We start from the raw sequence: 22,488 nt of genomic DNA, 5'->3' as shown, positions 1-22,488 counted from the left end.
GAGCGTTTTCTTACAAAGCTCCACAACTCTGGAATAATCTTCCTGCCTCTGTTCGGGATTCGGACACAGTCTCAATGTTTAAGTCTAGACTGAAAACATATTTATTTTCTCAGGCTTTTGATTAGTATAGACAAAGGCGCAGAGCTTGGGGGTTCTTGGTTATAGAAACTTGTGGTGATCAGGGATGTTGGGTTGCTGTCATCCTGCCTCTCTTGTCCGATCACTCAGGTTTGATGATGGTGGGGAGATGGGCGCTGATGTCCTGTGAAAGCCTTCATGACCTTGTTACCTTGCTTGCTCTCCTTTTTAGTTATGCTGTAATATTTAGGGCTGCCGGAGTCTAAAACTCTCTGTAAAACTGTTTTACTCAACCAGCATTGTACATTATTAACTACATTATTTGTTGTTTTACTCCAAAGGCATTCTGATGGAAACCTGTTTACCCGCCGGGGTTAAGGATTAAAGTCGAGACTGAGACCTGGGCTAGACCTGTCCAAGGGCATTCTGATGGGAACCTGTTTACCCGCCGAGGTTAAGGATTAAAGTCGAGACTGCCGTGATAACGATGCTGCTCCTGCCGGATGTGACGGGTCTGGAGTAATTGCACCAAGAATGACAAGAACTCACTACAGACTTTATTGAAGACTAGACCGAATAATAACTCTATTATTATTTATTTATCTATCTATTACCAGTTATAACTTTTTAGATAATTTAATTCTGTGTTTGTATGCTTTGTGTAAATCGTGTAATTATTTAAAGTATCCTCCAGGCCAGTGTTTCTCAACCTTTTTTCAGTCACGGCACCCTTTAAAAGTTTTCAAAATCTTGAGTCACCCCAGTCTAAAATGTATTAAAAAACTTACACTCTGCATCCCTCGTACCTCTAACACACAAAAACACTACATGGATGAGACGTACTGTGGTTGCATTGCATTAAGCTTCAGAAAAATCCTCTCTTGTTAAGAGGTGAGCCTGTGTTTGTTTCTGCTTTAAAACATACACGCCATGAACCAATCAGATTTAACATCATTAAACAAGTTTATAGCTTATTTCTCAATTATTTGTCATTATACAACTAGCACTGCTCATTGTCTGCATGGTTTCTTTGTAGCTCGGTTATGGCCCTCATACTCGAACTCAAAAGAAGCTTTATTGGCATGACATTCATATTGCCAAAGCTCAGTTACAGAGAAATAATAAAAATACCAATAAAAAAGAACAAATATATACAACACAGTTACTTGTGCAAAAATATAAAATAGAATAAAATATTAATAAAAACAGTGTAAAATAATAATTAAAATTATAATATTTACATTAATGAGGTAATGAGCTCTCTCTCCAGGTGAGGGACAGTGGGTGACCATGTCCCATACACACACACACACAAACACTGATTGTTATTACTACCTCATTAATGTAAATATTATAATTTTTATTGTTATTATTTTGCACTGTATTAATATTTTATTCTATTTTATATTTTTACACATGTAACTGTTCTGTATATATTTGTTCTTTCTTATTGTTATTTGTGATATTTCTCTGTAATTGAGCTTTGGCAACACGAATGTCCTTATTTGTCATGCCAATAAAGCTTCTTTTGAGTTTGAGTGTGACGGTGTGTGTGTCGCTTGCTCTCTCCGCGATACTGAAAGTGATTTGAATTTCGACAATAAACAGCTTATAATATGACTGATTAATTTCCTCTACTGATGGAAGCAGAATGGTTGAATTACAAATATACCAATACCAATACCAAATATAAATATATATTATAACGGCCCCCAGGGGCGCGACTCGGTTCCTTTTGTTCATTTTAAAGAGCCATTTAATAGAATCGGATCGTTCGCGAACGACTCATCACTATAGGCAACGCACGCAACGCGCGTTGACTTTGTAGCATGGGGAACCGGGCGTGTGAGACAAATTTTGATGTTTGAGGCGGCTAATGGTATATATTTTCATGATAAGTTGACTTTTTTTGTATTTTAAATTTATTTCATAATATTTATTAATTCAATTTATTTTAATAACGTCAGACTATTTTTGACGGCACCCCTAACAAAGCCAGACGGCACCCCAGGCTGCTCCAGGCCACCCAAGAAGGACGGGCCCTGCTGAGTCTGGTTCCTCTCAAGGTTTCTTCCTGTAATTTTCAGGGAGTTTTTCTTTGCCACAGTCGCCCTCGGCTTGCTCAACAGGGGTTTTGGTCTGTTGGTCCTGGATTTTGTAAAGTTGCTTTGAGACAATGTCTATTGAAAAAAGCGCTATATAAATAAAGTTGACTTGACTTGACTATTAGTCAGTTATTATTATTCTGATCTGGTGTAGTAGCAGTAAAAACCTGAATCAGAAGTAATTCATAACTTTTATTTTTAAAGATTACTTTTCTTTATTTAAGACACAACTTCCATTCAAACCTAAATCCTCTGTTTCAGTCTCACTATTAGAGAAGATGAGTTAGTGAGGAGCAGCTCATGTGTGATTCTCAGAGAGATGATCTTACCTCAGTATCTCCAGTTTACAGTGAGGATTCTCCAGTCCAGCAGAGAGACGCTTCACTCCTGAATCTCCTAGTTTATTATCAGACAGATCAAGTTCTCTCAGGTGTGAGGGGTTTGACCTCAGAGCTGAAGCCAGAGCAGAACAACCTTTATCTGATACATCACAATAATTCAACCTGCAAAGAGAACAATGATCCACTTTTCATTCTCTCAGTTCTAGACGAACTTCATCATCTACAGAGTCACTACAGTCTACAATCAGTGTGGATGAATCATTTATTGTAGAAGCTCATGAGCTACAATTGAAATGAAAGCATGTACATAATAAATAAGAGTGGGTCAGGAACTGAGAAAGAATGGAAAGATGAATTTATCTATCAGGACTACTTGTTTTATGTTTGAGAGATAAGACTAAAACCAGGAGAGTTTTAGTATAAAAAAAAAAAAAAAACTTTTTTAAGATGCAGCAGTCAGGTCTAACAGAACAAGAATGTTTAATAACCCCAGTCTGTCAGCTGCAATTATCAGGTCATTAACAACTCTGACAAGCACATGTTTCAGTTCTGTAATTTTTCTTAAACCCAGACTGGAACTCTTTCAACAAACCATTGGACACTAGATGTTTTTAAGCTGAGCAGCAACAACTTGCTCAAGAAGCTTGTCTAGGTAAAAGATCTTAGAAAGGAGCAGATTGCTGAGATCTTTATTGTCAAGTCCAGGCATCCAATGATTGCTGTAATTTTCAAGTCTAGGGGAATGATGCCAGAGCTGAGAGAAGATTTGAGAGTCATTGTGAACAGAGGACATAATAAGGAGAGATAAACTTTAACAAGAGGAGTTGGGAGATCTTAATAAGCGATTTAACTGAACTCTCCACTAGAAGTCTGAAAGCAGATACATTTGCTGATTTGCAGGAACTGAAGATCAATGAAGCTGCATGTAAATGTTTTAAACATTTTCATAAAAAAACACCAGAAATGTACAAAAGTGTTTTGGTGAAGAAGTAAGTGGAAAGCTTTTAGCAGGTCGCAACAGTTTATTACCAGTGGTGTAATGATCAGTTTCAGCTTTCTTAATTGCATCTGTGTGATATAATCTGTGTAGCACAGTCAGACAAGCTCTCCTTTTCAGGCATTTTAATTGTCAACTAGTAGATTTCATATGGTGAAGCTCAGGAGAAAAAAAAGTGAGTTACAGCACATGTTCTAAGGGGGTCAAGCTAATCTAGTTACTTTTGTGAGGTTTCTCTCAGTGATGAAAAAACATGCTCAAGCACTTTTATTAAAGAAGTGGATAAAAAGTGGAATACCATGGGACAAAACTTATCTTCAACCCCAATTCAGAAAAAGTTGGGACAGTATGTAGTAGTTGGGACTGGGGCAATTTAGGGCTAGTAATGAGGTGGAAAAAAAATAACGATGTGATTTTAAACAGGTGAATTTAATAATGGTTTGGTGCAAAAGCAGCATGCAGGTAAGGCTGAGTCTTTAAGGTTTAGTTTCATAGATCATTTCCTCTCTTTATTTAATAAAGACCATTCAAAGCTAAATCCTCTGTTTCAGTCTCACTATTAGAGAAGATGAGTTAGTGAGGAGCAGCTCATGTGATTCTCAGAGAGATGATCTTACCTCAGTATCTCCAGTTTACAGTGAGGATTCTCCAGTCCAGTAGAGAGACGCTTCACTCCTGAATCTCCTAGTTTATTTCCAGACAGATGAAGTTCTCTCAGACTGGAGGATTCTGAGCTGAGCACTGATGTCAGAGCTTCATAACTTTTATCTTTTAGTTCAAACCAATCAAGCCTAAAAAAAAACCATAATATTGATTCAAAAGCAGTAGTGCAAATCATCTGTTTGTCTATTAACTAAATCTGGTGGATCAAATAGAGATGTTCACAAGTCACAAAATATGTCACGAGTCTTTAGGCTAGAGTCAGAGTTTTTGTAACAAGAAGGTTCCAGTTAAAAGCTTCAACTGATATGTTTTGTTTTCATTGCAAAATAGAAGCACGATAAATCACGGCACAGCGGCCAAAATCCAAAACACAATTAAAAAAATCATAACCACTGCTTACCTTAGCTTATGCACTGCAAAAAAAATGATTTTTTTGACTTTTTTAAAGTACCTTATACAAGAATATTCTAGTACAGTCTTGCTACTTAAGAATTTCACACATAATTCAGTTTGTTTCTTTGTAACTATTTGTCATCAAATATATTTGTACATTTTATTCTAAATACCAAGTAAAATTAACTATGTTTTTTATTTCTTGGATTGAAGCAAAGCAAAACTGAAAACTTCTAGTAAATATTACGCATGCGCATTGCCTGGCAAGTTCGGACGTTTCACACACGGAGTGCAAAACGAGCTGCTGATTTTTTAATCTTCTCAAGTCTTCTCACCACAAAGTTTTTCGGTTGTTGAGGACATACTTTGGCCAGAAGAGGACTGTTTTATGGCAAGTTGTCATTTTTTAAGAAATTATATTACCATGCCAGTTAATATTATAAAATTTAAAAAAGTCGTTTAACTTTCTACACCATTGACTCCAAATTAGCATCTGTTAATATGGCAGAATTCATGTAATGTATTAATCGTGATAACTTGTTCTGTTTAATGTACGTGGACTTAAGACATTGGTTCTAAAAAAGTTCTTTTGTCTCATGATTATAAAAGCCTATTTTTGCTACTTAAAAATAAATCTTTATGAGGCTGTAGTCCCGGGTCTTTCAAATACATTTACATTTACAATACAAATGTGCATTATTAGAGACCTGTGAGCAAACCTCGAGAAAATAAAATTTTATCATAATATGTAACATAACATTCTGAGGTCTACATAAACTTCATAATTACTAACTTATGTTATTTTCTGTCTCTGATGAGTTCAGGAGGATAACTACACCTGGAGCAAGGGTTTCTCTTGCACTTTTACTATCTATTGTTATTTTTTACTGCAAGTTTTCAGAATAATGTTTGAAAGATTGATATTTATTTTGTCCTTACACTGACACTTTTATAGTTTGTTTTCTATTTACAGTTTTTACTTTTGTGTAGCGAGCGAGACTTTAGAAAACATGCTGTTTGAAAGACATTTTGTCCACTAAACTAAACTAAAAGTGAAAATGCATTTCCATTAACTGAGCAAAACAAATAAAAACGTTTGACAAAAAGTGTTGTCTGTCTGTTATAGTGGCTTTTGTATATGGTAATCATTGATGTTGAATTGAATAATGTAAAATTATTTGGCATTTTATAATAGCATTTTAATAATATATAACATTTTAATAATACATAATATAAATAATATAGCATATAAATAATACATGCTTTTAATGCTGCAATGTTTAGGTAAAATCTACTGAGATACAGCTATTAAATATACTTGAAGCAGTGTGTAGCAAAGTAACTTTTACTGAAGAATTTCTAGTAAAATCCAGATAGAATTGTGAGTAACTTTTACTTGAATATATGGTCTGTTAAATTTACTAGCAGCTTGTACGTTTTTTTAAGTAAATCGTACTCCACATTTTTTGCAGTTTGTGTTCTTCCAAATGCTATTAAATTTATAAGTGTGTGTCCCATTAGGAATAAAATCCATTATTATAAAATGTGTTATAATGAATCCAAATATCAAATGAAAGTTTCTGCTGTCAATTCATTATAATAAAAATAAAATATATAAATACTGTGATGGTTCGATAGTTACAGAGACGCACTTATAATTTAATGGGACACCTGCGTCTATAAGCGGCAACTGTTTATATCATAGTCATGGCAACAAACTTTGACCTTTGCTAAGAAGCCATGTCACTTTTACATTTTAGCATCAAAATAATTCATGAGTGAAAAATAAATAAAATACTAAGTAGAAGTTAATTCTCATCTGTAAGTATATTCAGTTGTTTGCAAATGTTTAGCAAGCATGTTAGTGTTTCAGTTACAAAAGTAACTAAATACGGTGTTTACCATTACTATTATTAGCGTTATTTTACGTTTGATTAAATTTCATATTGTACTAGATGTAACACTTGACTACAGCTGTGTGCCTGTACTGTATAAAGTGTTTTATTTGTTTTAGTTTTTTAGTTTTACTGTATTTTGTAGTTTTACTGTTCTGATGCACACAGTGTACAGTAGGGAAGCGAAAAAACTTAATAAACGACATTCAAAAACATAACTGCATTTTTGGAGGGAGTTGTCTGTCGATAAAAGTTAGATAAAAACTTTTATCGAGGGCAGAACAATTACTATAACATCAGAATTCCAGTGTAACAGGAATATTCATCATTACTCACCGAACTCCTCTGGATGCTGCAACCACTGGCATCAGTTTCAGAAGAACCTCCTCTGATGAGCTGTATTTGTTGGTATAATCACTCAGGTTAAACATATCCAGCTCCTCTGATGATGTCAGTAACATAAAGACAAGAGCTGACCACTGAGAATCGGAGAGTTTGTTTTGTTTTAGTTTTCCAGATTTCAGGTATTGTTGGATCTCCTGAACTAGTGAATGGTCCTCCAGTTCATTCAGACAGTGGAACAGATTGATGGATTTCTCTGTTGAGTGATTCTCACTGATCTTCAGCTTAATGTACTGACCAGTTACGTGTTTGTTGTGAGAGTCACTTCCTGTTTGTGGCACTAAGGCTTGTAGGAGATTCTGATTGGACTTTGATGAGAGACCCAGAAGAAAGCGAAGAAAAAGATCCAGATGTCCATTCTTACTCTGTAATGCCTGATCTACTGCACTCATGTGTAAATCTGAGATGTGTGTTCTTTTTTCTGTATTTATTTTTAGGATCCTCAGTTTTGAAAACAGACTCTGTTGAAGAACATTTTTCTTTTTGTTCATGAAGCTCAGGTGCACATATAAAGCTGCGAGATGTTCCTGAATGCTCAGATGAACAAAGCAGTACACTTTACTCTGGTGAGGTCCAAACTCCTCTCTGAAGATCTGTGTACACACACCTGAGTACACTGAGGCTTCTCGTACATCAATTATACACTCCATCAGGTCTTCCTCATAGAAGATCAGGTTTCCTTTCATCAGCTGCTCAAAAGCCAGTTTTCCCAGTTTGAGGATAATTTCTCCTTCTTCCTCCTGATTCTTCATGTACTTTTTTCTGATGACATTGGTCTGAATGATGAGGAAGTGGGTGTACATTTGAGTCAGAGTTTTGGGGATCTCTCCACTCTCTGCTTCACCAAACATTCTCTCTAGAACTGTGGCTGTAATCCAGCAGAAGACCGGAATGTGACACATGATGTAGAGGCTTCTTAATGACTTCAGGTGTGAAATGATTCTACTGGCTAGACTCTGATCACTGACCCTCTTCCTGAAGTACTCCTCCTTCTGTGGATCATTGAAACCTCGTACCTCCGTCACTCGATCGATACACTCAGAGGGGATCTGATCAGCTGCTGCTGGGCGGGAGGTGATCCAGATCAGAGCAGAAGGAAGCAGATTCCCTTTGATCAAGTTAATCAGCAGCTCATAAACTGATGCTGATTTATTTACATCACTCAATATCACTGAGTTCTGGAGATCTAGAGGTAAACGACACTCATCCAAACCATCAAAAATAAACAGAACTTTGTACAAGCTGGAAATGTCAGTTTCTTTTATCTCCTGGAAATAGAAATGAAGGAGATCCATCAGACTCAGTTTGTGGTCCTTCATTAAATTCAGCTCTCTGAAAGGAAGTGGAAATATGAGGTGGATGTCCTGATTCTCTTTCCCTTCAGCCCAATCCAGAATGAACTTCTGTACAGAGACAGTTTTTCCGATGCCAGCGACACCCTTCGTCAGGACAGTCCTGATGGGTTCATCTTGGTCTGATAAAGGTTTAAAGATGTTGTTACATTTGATGGGCGTGTCCTCTGTTGCTGCTCTCCTGGATGCTGCCTCTATCTGCCTCACCTCATGTTCATTATTGACTTTTCCACTTTCTCCCTCTGTGATATAGAGCTTGGTGTAGATCTCATTCAGAAGTGTTGGGTTTTCCTGCTTTGTGATCACTTCATTTACACACTGAAACTTCTTTATCAGATTTAATTTGAGCTTCTTCTGTACCTCAGTTCCAGCTGATATAAAGTCAGACCTGTGATAAGATGATGAGAAAAATCATGTAGACATACTGTACATTCAGATACTTTTAAATTTGGAAAAAATAAATGAAATCATGTTTGAATAAACATGATGTTAAATTTTCCAAAAGCTATCTAATCTAATTTAATGTGTAGAAGAACACAGGAGAGCATCAAACTCTAACTCAAATCCTATGATCACATCACAGTGAATTTTCTTTTGCTGGGTTTGATCTTACCTCATATTTCTGATGAGCCCCTTTTGTATTCTAGCTGTCGCCCCCTGAAAGACACTGTGGACACACCAAAATTATAGGCAGGTTTTATTCTCAGGTCCTACATATGCTCCAACTTGCAAATTCCAAAAAAATGTCATTTGTATGTGCTGATATGAAACATCTAAACTGATTTACTGATGATTTGTACATACAGTTAAAGTGTACATCCACCTGTAATGAGCGTCTATTTCATGACACTCTTGGGTTTACAATTATTTTTAAATATTTTTGTTTGCTCAGTAATCCAAGAACCACAATACAAATTAAATGAATAAACAGGTCTGCCATGAATAAAAAGTTGCTGGAACATGGGGGTCATTTACATCATTCAGTATTCAGATGTTTATGATAGAATTTAGTATGAGTAAGGGGCTTCTTATAAAATCATATAGAAGTATTTCACATATTTAAAGTAAAGAATGTAGAATGTAAAACCGAAGTCACATAAGAGAACAGAACAATCAGATAGAATGTTCAAACGTAAACATAACAAGGATGTAAAAACAAAAGATACTTAAGAGGGACAGATTATCACATCACAAAACCAGAATTATTTAGAACATAGCAGACTCTATGGCGCTATGGTGCCAATATGTATCTTCTTATTTTTTAATATGATTCATAGCATCTTGCTGATTCTCTTGGTGTGTGTAAAATTACTTAGTTGTTCTTACATACTTACTGTAGGTATGCTTCTATGCTGTATGTAAGAATACACAATTGTGCTTTTATTAAACTTCAATCCAGCTAAAAAGAATCTCTTGTGTCTGAGTTTGCTTTCTGACAGAAAAAGAGTTCCACCACATGTACTTGTTCAGACAGACCTATAGAAAAACTTTATTTCCTTCACACTCTAGTACAAACATGCAACATAATTCTGCTGAAACCCTGGAAGATCCTGTTCCAGAATCATAAAGCTCATTTCGTTGCCTTGTACTTTTGTAATAACAATAAAGTTGAATCTAATCTAATCAAGTAAAGTATGTTGCTGATCACATGGACACAGAAATCTGAAGCAGATATTTATTACAGACTCTAAGCACATGGTGACGTAAAGCTCGATTGACTGAGGACCAAGTCACTCATTTCTCACATCCTTTAATTAATAGGAGATCTTACATTTCTTTCCATCAATAAAAAAATACACAAAAAAGAATAAAAACAATTAAAAAGATGCAAACAGGGAGGAAACGACTGCTGTACTTTTAATCTGTACCATTCAAATCAAATCTGCATTGCCGCTCAGGTGGCGCAATGGTAAAAAGACATGCTGCAACCAGAGCTGGATTCTGAGTACATTGTATCGAATCTAGCTCTGCCTTACCGGTTCGAGGCTGAGTGGCTGTATGAGCAACGATTGGCCGGTTGCTCAGTTGGGGGGTGGGACAAAGAACCGGATGTGGGTCTCTCTCTGTCAGAATGCGATTACGACCTCTGCCAGCTGATTAGAGCCGCCTGCACAGAGATGAGGAAGAGTGCCCTTAGGGTGTGTCTCTCCGCATGCAACGCTAGGTGGCACCACACATCAACGTGTGGGTGGCAAAAAAGCATCCGGCTGCTGCCCATGTTTCGGAGGGGATATGGGTTAGCTTTGATCTCCTCGGTCAGGGCATAGACAGAGAGGAAGCACAAATTGAACATTGAATGCACTAAAAGGGGAGAAAAAGGGGAAACATCAAAAAATCAAATCTGCACCTCTGCAATTCATCTTCAGTTACCATTTCAGACCGATTTTCAGTCTGGAGAAAGCATGAGTTCACCACACACAAAATCCACCTACTGGCATGTTAAGAAAGGTAAAAGGAAATCCATGCAGAGAACACAGCATGAGAAGGTGAGGATTAAACCCGAGTCTCTGCTGTGGGATAGTGCTGCCCCCTATAGACCATTTCAGACGAATATTTTTTGTGTACAGCAGCAGTTCCTGATGCCATTTAGAATGCCAAAATTCTCAAAGCTCTAAAATCTAAAAACATAATCACATCTAAAACACTAGGTTTTTTTCTTAATGTGAAATTGGTTACGCACACACATACACTATAGAGACAACGCACAATAAAAACACTACACACCGAAACACCTCAATGCCAGAACTGCAGCCCCCTAAAACTTAATTCAAAATTCATATACAGGGCTGTATTTTATTTGCCCCCTTCCAAAATTCTTCTATTTTTTTCTAATTTGTTACATTAAAATATTTCAAACCTTTCTACAATTTTAATATTAGACAAAACACAAAAATGCCACTTCTAAGCCAAAGGATAAATGGTGCCCACACTGGAGTTGGGCATTAGCAGGAGAAACTCACACCAGTAGTGAAAAGGCTCCTGGGATACCCAACGTCCACTTAAAAATGCCAAAAAAACATCCAAATAAGTCAAATGTCAGCAAATTAAGGCAAGCCATTTTTGGTTTAAACACCCACAGATCATTTTGAACACAATACAATCACTATAACTGCTGTTGCTATTGTAGCTATTGTTTCATTCTGTTCTGACTGTTAATAACGACTCTACAGAATGGACGGTTAAAGCAATAACACTTGCTTCCTTTATTAACAAAGCATATCTAGCGGTATAACATGTGCAACATCTCAAGTACATCATCAATCTCTGTCCGTGTTACAACAAGCACATAACAAAGGTTCCTCTTGTTACATCCTTTTTTCTTTTTCTAGAACACAGTGTAGCAGACCAAGGTAGTAAAGCAATTACCTTATATGCAATAAACACATCACAACATCAGCTTTTCATTCACTTTAAATTCCAAAAAACATCTTAACTCAAATTCTCAGACATTACTTTCTTAGTTGAACATAAATGTTTTCACTGCATGCATTGAATATCAAAGTAACACATTTACTAATAAACCTTTTTTTTTCAAAATGCATCAAAAACATTTCTACAGAACAACATAGTCCCTGAAGTACTTTGGTTTAACCACTGTGCGACCTGACTTGGTGGTTAGCTGTGATGGAGTGTCACTAGTGCTTGTGTTAGTATCTGGGACATATCTGTTCGTGACTGGTAACACTTGACTCTGTTTGGGACTGTACACTTGGGGACATCCCATGTGCTCTCCTCAAGTGATGTGCGATTTCTTCGAATTACACCTCCAGTGTCTAACTCAACACTGTAAGATTTTAAGTCAATTGGCTTAACAACTTCACCCTTTCTCCAAATGTTTTGAGGTTCAAAGGGTTGTATTCTCACAGTCACCTTGCTGTAACATGTCTAGAACTCTAGCAGACCTGTTGTAGTAGACTAGTTTTTGCTGTACATCTCTGACTTCTGGTTGTAGCAGACTTAGGTAGGTAACAGTGTTCTTGTGTGACGACTAAGCAATCTCTGAGCTGGACTTGTATGTGTTGGTGTGATATGGTGGTCCAGCAATGACAGGTATGGATCCTGTCTTGCAGCTTTGGCTTTGTACATTGGCTGTTTTCACTGCTGATTCTGCCTTGCCATTGCTTTGAGGATATCCCAGAGGTTTTATGGATAAAATCCAAAGTTGGCTAAATCTCTTAAATTCCTGAGAAGCAAATTGTGGTCCATTGTCCGAAATGACAATATCAAGGATACCTTGACGCGCAAAATGGGCTTTTAGCTTGCTAATGACCGTGTTGGACTTCGTGTTTGGTAGATAATCTATTTCCCAAAAATTAGAAAAATAGTCCATTGTGATAGAGTAATCTTTACCATCAAATGTAAACAAATCAGTCCCTACCTTTTCCCAAGGTCTGTTTGGTATTTCATGTGGGCGGAGTGTCTCTTTTTGCTGCTTATTGTCAACTGATCGACAGATACTACATTTCAATATGTACGACTTAATTTGGCCATTCATACCCTGCCAATATACACACTCTCTGGCTCCCCTCAGGCAGCCTTCAACACCTAAGTATGAGGAGTGCATGCGCTGTGTGATCTCGCCTCTGAGCTTTTGAGAAATAACCACACATTCACCCCTAAAGACGATTCTGACTTGATAGCTCAGTTCCTCCTGGAATGCATAGTAGTGCATTATTTCACTTGGAACATCAGCTTTCTGCCTCGGCCATCCTTGCAGAATGGTTTTGGTGAGTATTTGCAGCAGTCTGTACTCCTTTGTCACACAAAGAATTCTATGAAGTCTGTCCTCAAAAATAGGTAAATGTTCTACCATCATGATAGTTTCTAGTTTTGCTTCCACAGAACCAATAGATGGACATTCTAGCAAATATGCCTTGCTAAGCATGTCAGCCAACTGCATGTCCCGTCCTGGGACATAAACTACATCTACAACATATTTCTGGATACGAAGCATCATTCGTTGCAGTCGTTTGTGAGCACTCAATAGCGGCTTACGCATTATGTTGTCAAGTAAGTGGACTCATCATCTAGTTTTACATGCCAGAAACCACTTCTAACATTACATACTGTAACATCACATACTTTCATCAATGCACACTCTTGGTCTAACATTGGAGTTTTGTACGACAACCATACTACTAATCCAATCTGTACTTTTCTCCACAGGCATGATAATACCTCTCCTCTGAAGATCAAGTAGTTCCTCTTTCAAATGTTTTATAATAGAAACTGGAATTCTTCTCTTTGGGAGTTTCATAGGCTTTACTGAATGATCAATTTCAAGTTTGCGTTCTCCCTCCAGGCAGCCATTACCAGCAGAAACATCTCTGTACTCTTGCTTGGTTTGTTCCAGTGACCACTGACTTTTTTGTGATTTCCGATGGTGACAATGCTGTCTATAGCTAGGATGTTCTCATATTGCACTTTAATGAGCTTCATGGCTTTACTGGCCCTTTTGCCTAACAGTGGTACTGTGCAATGATTATCAACCACCTGGAACTCTAGTCGGTACAGTTTCCGATTTCACTTTAATTTAATGGTCTCAGTTTGCTTTTATCATACATTAATAACACAAACTTAGTTTTCTCCATTTTCATGTCAGGATTCAGCAGACCTACAGGGATTACACTGCCACACCGTTTGCATTTCTTACTGAAAGCCTCTTGTGTTTGTCTTTCTCATGTGGCTTTCCACAGAACCTGCATGCAATTGTCTCTTTGTGCTGGTTTTGTAGCACTGCACTTTCACTGCATGTACATCTTCCACAAGTACACCTGAAATTGTTTTGTTGTTCTCTCCCGACAACTCCGCAGCTCTGCATATCTGTAGACAGTTATCCAGCAATAGATTTTTCTCACGCAGTAGTCTTTCTCTCAGCCCTGAGTTATTTATTCCACAAACAATCCTATCACGTATCAGTGAATCTCTGATTTCTCCAAAATTGCTGTCACATAGCAATTAACATTTTTTACCAGCGCTTTGATTTCTCATAAGAAAGCGATAAAGTTCCACAGTTTCATTCACACTGGGATTGCAATGTTCATCAAACCTTTCAATTAGCGCACTCACTGTTCTCTCTTTAGCAGCCAAATTGGTGGCTAAAGTGTCCTACTGCTTTCACCAATGAGGTAGCTGAACAGCTTCACTTTCCTTGACTCCTCTGCATCTGCCATAGTGAGGTCCATGTAGAAAACAAATTCACCCCTTCATGTTTACCACGACTTTTAAGTTATTTGAGTCCAAACATAGAGTTTGCGGAGGTTTCAGACCTTCCATTGCACTGTGAGCTTCTCCGTGCCCACTACGCTAAATAACATATACCGAAAACTACCATGCAAATATCTTCACTGCCACCATGATTCATTCTATTCTGACTGTTAATAACGACAATAAGCAATAACACTTGCTTACTTTATTAACAAAACATATCTAGCGGTATAACATGTGCAACATCTCAAGTACATCATCAATCTCTGTCCGTGTTACAACAAGCACATAACAAAGGTTCCTCTTGTTACAGCTATTACCAGAGCCAAGTTGGGACCTTTGTTATACCCTTCCTATTGGGGTCCCTTTCAGTTTATAAATGAGGTAAGGAAGACATCATGAGGTTTGATGTGAATGATCACTGACTTCATATTTTAAAATCTTTACTCATAGCACAAAAACTGCTGCAGCAGGTGGAGTGAATGCTGCATACAATCAGGGTCCAGAGAACTGTGTGAGAAGTTTTGCATGTTCGTTCTTTCTGGTTTCCTTCTACCTCCTCAGAAGGTAGCGTGGTCATTAAAAATTGCAGTTAGAACAATGAAAAACACCAATCCTGATGCAGACTTTTATGTTCTGATTGATACACCAGTATGAGGGTCCAGACCCTCCACATGAATATAAAATTAATCCAAATCTTATGGACACATTCTAAAATCTCTAAAACAAAACTCTGTAACACAACAGCACTGAAGTGTGGGGAGCTCTTACCTGAGCCTATATGATGGATCTACATCTCTAAACTGCAAACAATGATCTATAGACTGATCACTCTTCATGGAGATACAGCTGGGTCCTGGAGAATCTGATCTCTGTACTGAGATTGGACTGATAAATAAAACACAGTATAATTAGTTTCAAACGAGTACGTTTAAATAAAAAAAAAATTCACACAATACAGAGACAGACTAAACACACAAACTATACACACACTGTAAAGTATACACACTACATGGACACACTACACACTATACACATATGAAATACACATATACACACTGTGAGGAACTCTTACCTGGGTCCAGATGATGGATCTCCATCTTGAAAGTACAGAGGAGGATCTATAGATCTATTACTCCTCATGGAGATATGGCTGGGTCCTGGAGAATCTGATCTCTCTACTGAGATTGGACTGATGAATAAAACACAGCACAATTAGTTGAAATATAGTAAGTTTAAATGAAATAAAACTATAAATCCCTGTTAAATAGTGAAATTTTCCAGAACATTAACACAGATTATAAGATTATAATTGCTTATGGTTGGTAAGTGCATACAGGTGACATTATTATAGATGCTTATTACACTTTGTGAAGGTTTGCTCAGTCCTGCATGAATGGCTAAAGCTCTATTTAAAAACTATACACACACTATAAACTACACACACACACTACACATACACTACCTGCACAGTACACACAGTACAGACACACAAAATACACAAACTATGCGCATACTGTATTGTGTGTAGTGTGCAGGTAGTGTATGTGTAGTGTGTGTGTGTAGTTTGTGTGTTTAGTGTGTCTCTGTACTGTGTGTAGTGTTCAGGTAATGTGTATGTGTATTGTGTGTGTGTAGTTTACAGTGTGTGCATAGTTTGTGTGTTTAGTGTGTCTCTGTACTGTGTGTAGTGTGCAGGAAGTGTATGTGTATTGTGTGTGTGTGTGTGTGTAGTTTACAGAGACACACTAAACACACAAACTATACACACACTAAACTACACACACACACACTACACATACACTACCTGCACACTACACACAATACAGAGACACATTATACACACAAACTATACACACACTGTAAACTACACACACTACATGAACACACCAAACACACTATACATATAAATTACACAGATACACACTGTGAGGAGCTCTTACCTGGGCACAGATGATGAATATCCATCTTGAAAGTACAGAGGAGGATCTATAGATCTATTACTCCTCATGGAGATACAGCTGGGTACTGGAGAATCTGATCTCTGTACTGAGATTGGACTGATAAATAAAACACAGCACAATTAGCTTAAAATTAGTGAGTTTAAATGAAATAAAACTATAAATCCCTGTTAAATACTGAAGCTTTTTCAGAACATTAACACAGATTATAATATTAGATTATAATTGCTTGTGGTTGGTAAGTGCTTACAGGTGACAGGATTCTCATGTTTAAGTAGGCAAGACATTTAATATGTCAAATTATTATAGACACTTATTACACTAAGTGAAGGTTTGCTCAGTCCTGCATGAATGATTTGATACATAGTGGCTTAAGCTCTATTTACAACATTTCCTTACACAGTGGATAAGTGTCATGTTACCTGTTCTCAGGTGATGGATCTTCATCTTGGAATATTACTGGATAATGCATAGAAGCGTCACTGTTCATGATGATATGACTGGGTACTGAAGATCTGACTGTGAATATAAATGTATAATAGTCATTTACAATTTCAGCAGACACTTTTATCCAAAGCGACTTACATTATACAGTCTAAGCAATTGAGAGTGAAGGGCCTTGCTCAGGGGCCCAACAGTGGCAACCTGGCAGTGGAGGGGTTGGAACCAGCAACCTTCTTCTTACTAGTCTAGTACCTTGACCACTAGGCTACAACTGCTCTATAAATCAGCTACAAATTATTTATGTGGTCATTATTTTTAAAGGAACAGTTAGGTTACGTATGTTAAAAATGGTAAATATTGGATAGATAATATTGGATGGTAAAATTTACAGGATCTGTTTACCTATCAGTATCAGTACTCATTGTTAGTTGGAGCAGTCTGGATGAAGAGTCTCCATCTCAAAGTAGTACGAGTAGCTCATTCAGTCATGAACACACAGTCTGTTGTACTGTTGAGTCTTTTGCTGGAATGAACTAAACCCCTAAACATGCAGAAAAATACATAAATAAAAGAACACAGAGTTCAGGTACAGTTAAAACAGTTTAACAAAGAATGTTAAAAGATTCATCATTGCTTGTTAATTCATCAATTCTTTTGGTCCTCCATTAAAAAATATAAGGGAAAAAAAATAAGGGAACACTTAATTATCACAGTATAACACAAAGTCAGGAAGCAAAAGCGATTGTAAATCAAGTTCAGCTGCTTTGGTGCAAATGAAAGTGACAACAGGTGCACCGGAGAGGCAACAGCAGGACAACCACCAAAAAGGGAATGGTTTTGCAGATGGTGGCCATAGACAAATACTCTCTCCTTATGCTTCCTGACTGATTCTTCTCTAGTTCTGTGTTTTGCTAGTGTCCTTGTCACTACTGGCAGCATGAGGTGGTACCTGTAGCCCTTTCAGGTTGCACAGGTAATCCAGCTCCTCCAGGATCCATATGTGCTGTCGCAAGAAGGTCTGTTCCCAGCACAGTCTCAAGAGCATGGAGAAAATACCAGGACACAGGTTGTTACAAAAGGAGAGCAGGACAGAGCTGTAGAAGGGCATCAACCCAGCAGTAGGACCAGTATCTGCTCCTTTGTACAAGGAGGAACAAGAGGACTGCCAGAGCCCTACAAAGTGACCTGTGGTACAACAGGTTCACACTGAGCACTTGTGACAGATGTGAAAGAGTCTGTAACATGACCGGTTTGGTGGTGGGTCAGTGATGGTCTGGGGAGGCATATCCTCATAATCCCCATGTGATAGCCAATGGTACCCTGAATGCTGTTAGGTTCCGAGATGAAATCTTAGAGCCATTGTCAGAACTTACACTGGTGCAGTGGGCCCTGGGTTCCTTCTGATGCAGAACAATGCCCGGCCTCATGTGGCCACAGTGTGTAGGCAGTTCCTGGATGATGAAGACATTGATGCCATTGACTGGCCCTCACGTTCCCCAGACCTGAATCCAATTAAGAACCTCTGGGATATTATGTATCAGTGACACCACCAAGTCGTGCCACAGATGCTCCAGGAGCTCACTGATGCCCTAATTCAGGTCTGGGAGGACACCTCCAGGTCATTCTCAACTTGAATCTTTTGTTTATCATGATCTGATGTGTGATCTAAGTGTTCCAGTTATGTAACATTCTGTCCAGTCTGTTATCAGCATAAGTACAAAAATCAACATCTGTCATGGTAAGGGGCTGCACCAGTGCTTGTATTCCACTTTTATTTCAGCATAAATATCAGATCTCATTCTGAATGTACAACAACAGAAAGGTTTGTGTGCATGTGTTTGAAAAAATGTGTACTGCATCATGAAAAAAGAACAATCAAGTAACTACTGTCACTCTGGGATTTTAAAAGATTTATTTATCTGCATTAGGTCTATACAATTATTTATTAATAAAAAACAGATTTTTAATCTCCATTATTAAATTATTCTAAGATAGCAGCACTTTATTAATCCATTAATGAAAATTACATTGTTTACCTTACTAATAACACATACACATTACAGTTATACCACATAACACATATAAGTAAAGATTACATGTTCAACTGTAGCTGCAAAAATACATGATTGTATAATGATTACAGAAACTACAGATAAAAATAGAATAATGAAATGGGTGTGGAACAGTGATGTGTGTATACAACTATAGACAGAAAGTTGTAGAACTCTGTTCTAATACTGAGAAAATTGTTCGCTGTAAGAAATAAATCTCATCTGTAGTGATCAGTAAAATGATTTTCCAAAAAGTTTTTGGACATTTAAATTAAATGTTTATTTACCATAATGTGTGTTTAGCTGATGAGAGTCTATACAGTAATTAAACATAGAAACTGACGCCACTAAAGACAAAGTTACCAGAACTCTGTCCTGATACTGACAACCTAAGAAGTTTCTTATTTTTATATTAAAGATCGTTTGTTGTAAGAAATAAATCTCACCTATAGTGATCAGTCTGTTTTCTCTCAGGTAGAAAAAAGGTTTTTATAAATGTTCCGTGTGAAGGTGTCGACACTCCAAATACTTTCAGTCTCAGGAACGAACAGGTAGAGTCGAATTTCAGGTAGAACCGGTTACACACAGACACAAACACAGTACAGAGAGAAGCAAACAAACACAAACATCCACACCTACAAATCAGTTCAAAAAAATATATTTTGAGTTCGTATGCAAAAAGATGGAGCAGGGGCTTTATATCACTCACATTCATGTACAATTTGCCAAATAGAAAAATATTAAATAAGAAGAGAAAAATAAAAATACCATAAATAATAATTTAATATACAACAAAAACAATATGGGGCAGAATGGAAAATGTAAATAATGAAAACACAGAGTTTCTTACATTTACTTTCTTTATATTTATCTGCTCAACTTCATTTCATTTATTAATAAACATTCATTCCTGCAAAAAAAGTTGGGACAGTAAAGCATTTACCACTTTGTAATGTCACTTTGGTATTTGTATAATGTGGGTGGAGTCATAACAGTAAAGGTCAGGTACTTTCCTAAAGTCAAAGCAAAGGGCTGGCTTTAGTTTAATAATTGTCATTATAATTCTATCATTATTTTAATGCTCCTGTTTTCACTTAAAATTTGGAACGTTTTTGTGTAAGAATTTATCATGTAGTATTTTCTTCTACATTTCTTATGATGTTTAGTAACAGAAAAAGGGCAGTTAAAGCTCAGTGATTAAGGTACTGTACTTGTAATCAGCAGGTTGCCGGTTCAAGCCCCGCCAAGTTGCCGCTGTTGGACCCCTGAGCAAGGCCCTTAACTGCTCAAAAATTGTGTCCAGTCATAATTGTAAGTTGCTTTGGATAAAATGTAATATATTAGCAAACTACCCTCTGTCCATTTGATTTATGGGCAGCACTAGGCTCCAGTTGTCATCATAATTACAGAAGAATAGCTCATATCAAATTAATAACACCATTATTTTACAGATTATTTTAATAGTTTTAGGGACATTTGAGCTTATATTCTTAGATTATAATTTGAATATATCTTGAATAACAGTTTTTGTCCTAAAATCTTTTGAAGTTCATGTAGGTGTTCAGTTGTGTGTGTGTGTGTGTGTGTGTGTGTGTGTGTGTGTGAGTGTGTTTGAGTGTGTATGCGCATGTTGAGAAGACTGCACAATGGGACAAAAAACCTCAGTGCAAGTCAGTAGAGCATCTATTGAAGGCATTTACAGTTAAATGCATAAATTCATGGATGGTGTTGATCTGTTGGATTCATACACAGATGCACAGGTTCTGTTGAGGTCTTACAGGTGGTGCTTGAACATCGTCTGATATTCAATCATACTGCCTGTGTAAATGCCTGGTTCCTGTACAGATGTGATTGTGACCCCCTCCAGTTCCCAATGCATAAAAGGAAACACTTCCAGGACCAGCTTTCCACCTCACTTATTCAGGTGAACAAATTGAAAAGATGAAGACCGTTTTTGAATGAGGGAAGATCCCCAAGCCCTAATGGAAGGGTGTCCCCAACAAAATGGCTAGAATGCCCCACCACACCCCCAACCTCAAGCATCCAAATGGATAACACGGGACATTAGCCAGTAAAGGTGGACAAACGAGGCCGATGTGATCACTGCAATGATGGATTTACAACCACTGCAAGTGTCATGTTGTCCTTAGTTACCTGACTAAGTTTTATAAGTAAGGGACATGAAAAGTACATGGATGGTGGAAAGCTGTTCCTGTTCTTTTCATCTGCTGTACATGTTAGAGAGCTAATTTGCAAAAATACAACGGCGAGCAAAAGGTTATCCTTCTAATACATAAGCAGCACACACAAGTAGTTTTAGAAGAATTTTGAAGAACCGTTTTTCTTTTTACTGTTACTTAGAAATAAATATATTTTCTGTCGTGTTTCTCAATTATTCCTTAATATATGTTTGAGTTAACAATAATAGGCAATCACTGTATCCAAAATACAACAGTTTTGTATTAACAATAACCCACTGTTGCATTTTTGCAACAATTTTTCAAAATTTTTTGTAAAGCAATAAATTCAAAAATACTTATATATTTTTTGTCAGGGATATCATTGCTTGGGACTCCTGGGGTGAAGTTTAGGAAATAAAAATGGTTTTTTAGGTTAAATGTATTTTTGTATGTACTGAGGTTTTTGAGCTGCATTACATAAACCGTCCACATGGTGGCAGCATCGGAAAAGTAAAGATTGTTCAACCACAGTAATGATTCTCCATTACAGCTCAGTAAGTCGGAGAGAAACTGCTCACCTAAGCCTGCCAACAACCAGGTAAAACCCTGCATCTGTGCCATGAAATGAAAAACAGTATTTGTTTATTACGGTCCCTAACCAGGAGCGTGAACTGTCGTTTCATTTTAATTTTTACTGAAATAAATCAACATACTGTTTAATTTAACATTAAATTATAATTGTGGAGAATTTTTACCTGTATATGAAATAGTAAAATCAGAGTTATTATGAGTTATTTCTAACACTGAGACTGAACTGCTGAACCTCAAACAAACATCATTAAATGTAACACAGTAAATATTTCAGTAAGAAGGAAATTTCACCTGTACTGATCAGTGATGTGATTTTATTTTATTTTTTAAAACCCTGTACATTAAAAACATATATATTTATTCACCATAATGTGTTTAGCTGATAATGAGAGTCTGTACAGAAGTTAAACTAGAAACTGATGCTACTAAAGACCAGAACTCTGTCCTGAGTTACTGATACTGACAACCTTTTACTGACAACCTTTATTTAGTTTCTTATTTTTATATTTAAATTGTTTGCTGTAAGAAATAAATCTCACCTGTAGTGATCAGTCTGTTTTCTCTCAGGTAGAAATAAAAGGTTTTTATGATTTTAATGTTCTGTGTGAGGTTAATGGCACTCTAAATACTTTCAGTATCAAGAACAAACATGTAGAGACGAGTTACAACTAGAACAGTTACAGGGCCGGTTCCCACAACCTTCACTAACGTTATGTAAAAGTTCTCCTAATGTTATGAGCAAACGTTCTCACAATAACAACAGTAGAAAGTTTTATAAACGTAACGTGACCTTGATAAAAAGTGGTTTAAAGTGTAACGTTATATAAA

The 22,488-nt window shown here is 37.0% G+C and overlaps 1 protein-coding gene across 1 annotated transcript in view; it reads right to left on the bottom strand.

Moving 5' to 3' along the window:
- LOC134325597 (NLR family CARD domain-containing protein 3-like) overlaps window positions 1-16,884 on the bottom strand; it is a 37,822-nt gene extending 20,938 nt beyond the window's left edge. The window contains exons 1-6 of the mRNA XM_063007850.1: window positions 16,817-16,884; window positions 16,377-16,493; window positions 8,840-8,893; window positions 6,809-8,614; window positions 4,139-4,312; window positions 2,513-2,686 (exon numbers count right to left, since the gene is read on the bottom strand). Of these exons, the coding sequence (XP_062863920.1) occupies window positions 2,513-2,686; window positions 4,139-4,312; window positions 6,809-8,614; window positions 8,840-8,893; window positions 16,377-16,493; window positions 16,817-16,884 (2,393 nt within the window). The remainder of the gene's footprint in view (window positions 1-2,512; window positions 2,687-4,138; window positions 4,313-6,808; window positions 8,615-8,839; window positions 8,894-16,376; window positions 16,494-16,816) is intronic.
- Window positions 16,885-22,488: the final 5,604 nt, after the last annotated feature.

This window comes from Trichomycterus rosablanca, chromosome 1 (assembly GCF_030014385.1).
Source record: "Trichomycterus rosablanca isolate fTriRos1 chromosome 1, fTriRos1.hap1, whole genome shotgun sequence".
In the NCBI taxonomy this organism is placed as follows: Eukaryota; Metazoa; Chordata; class Actinopteri; order Siluriformes; family Trichomycteridae; genus Trichomycterus; species Trichomycterus rosablanca.
Note: the sequence above shows the minus strand (reverse complement) of the source record. Positions and strands in the feature narration are given on the sequence as shown.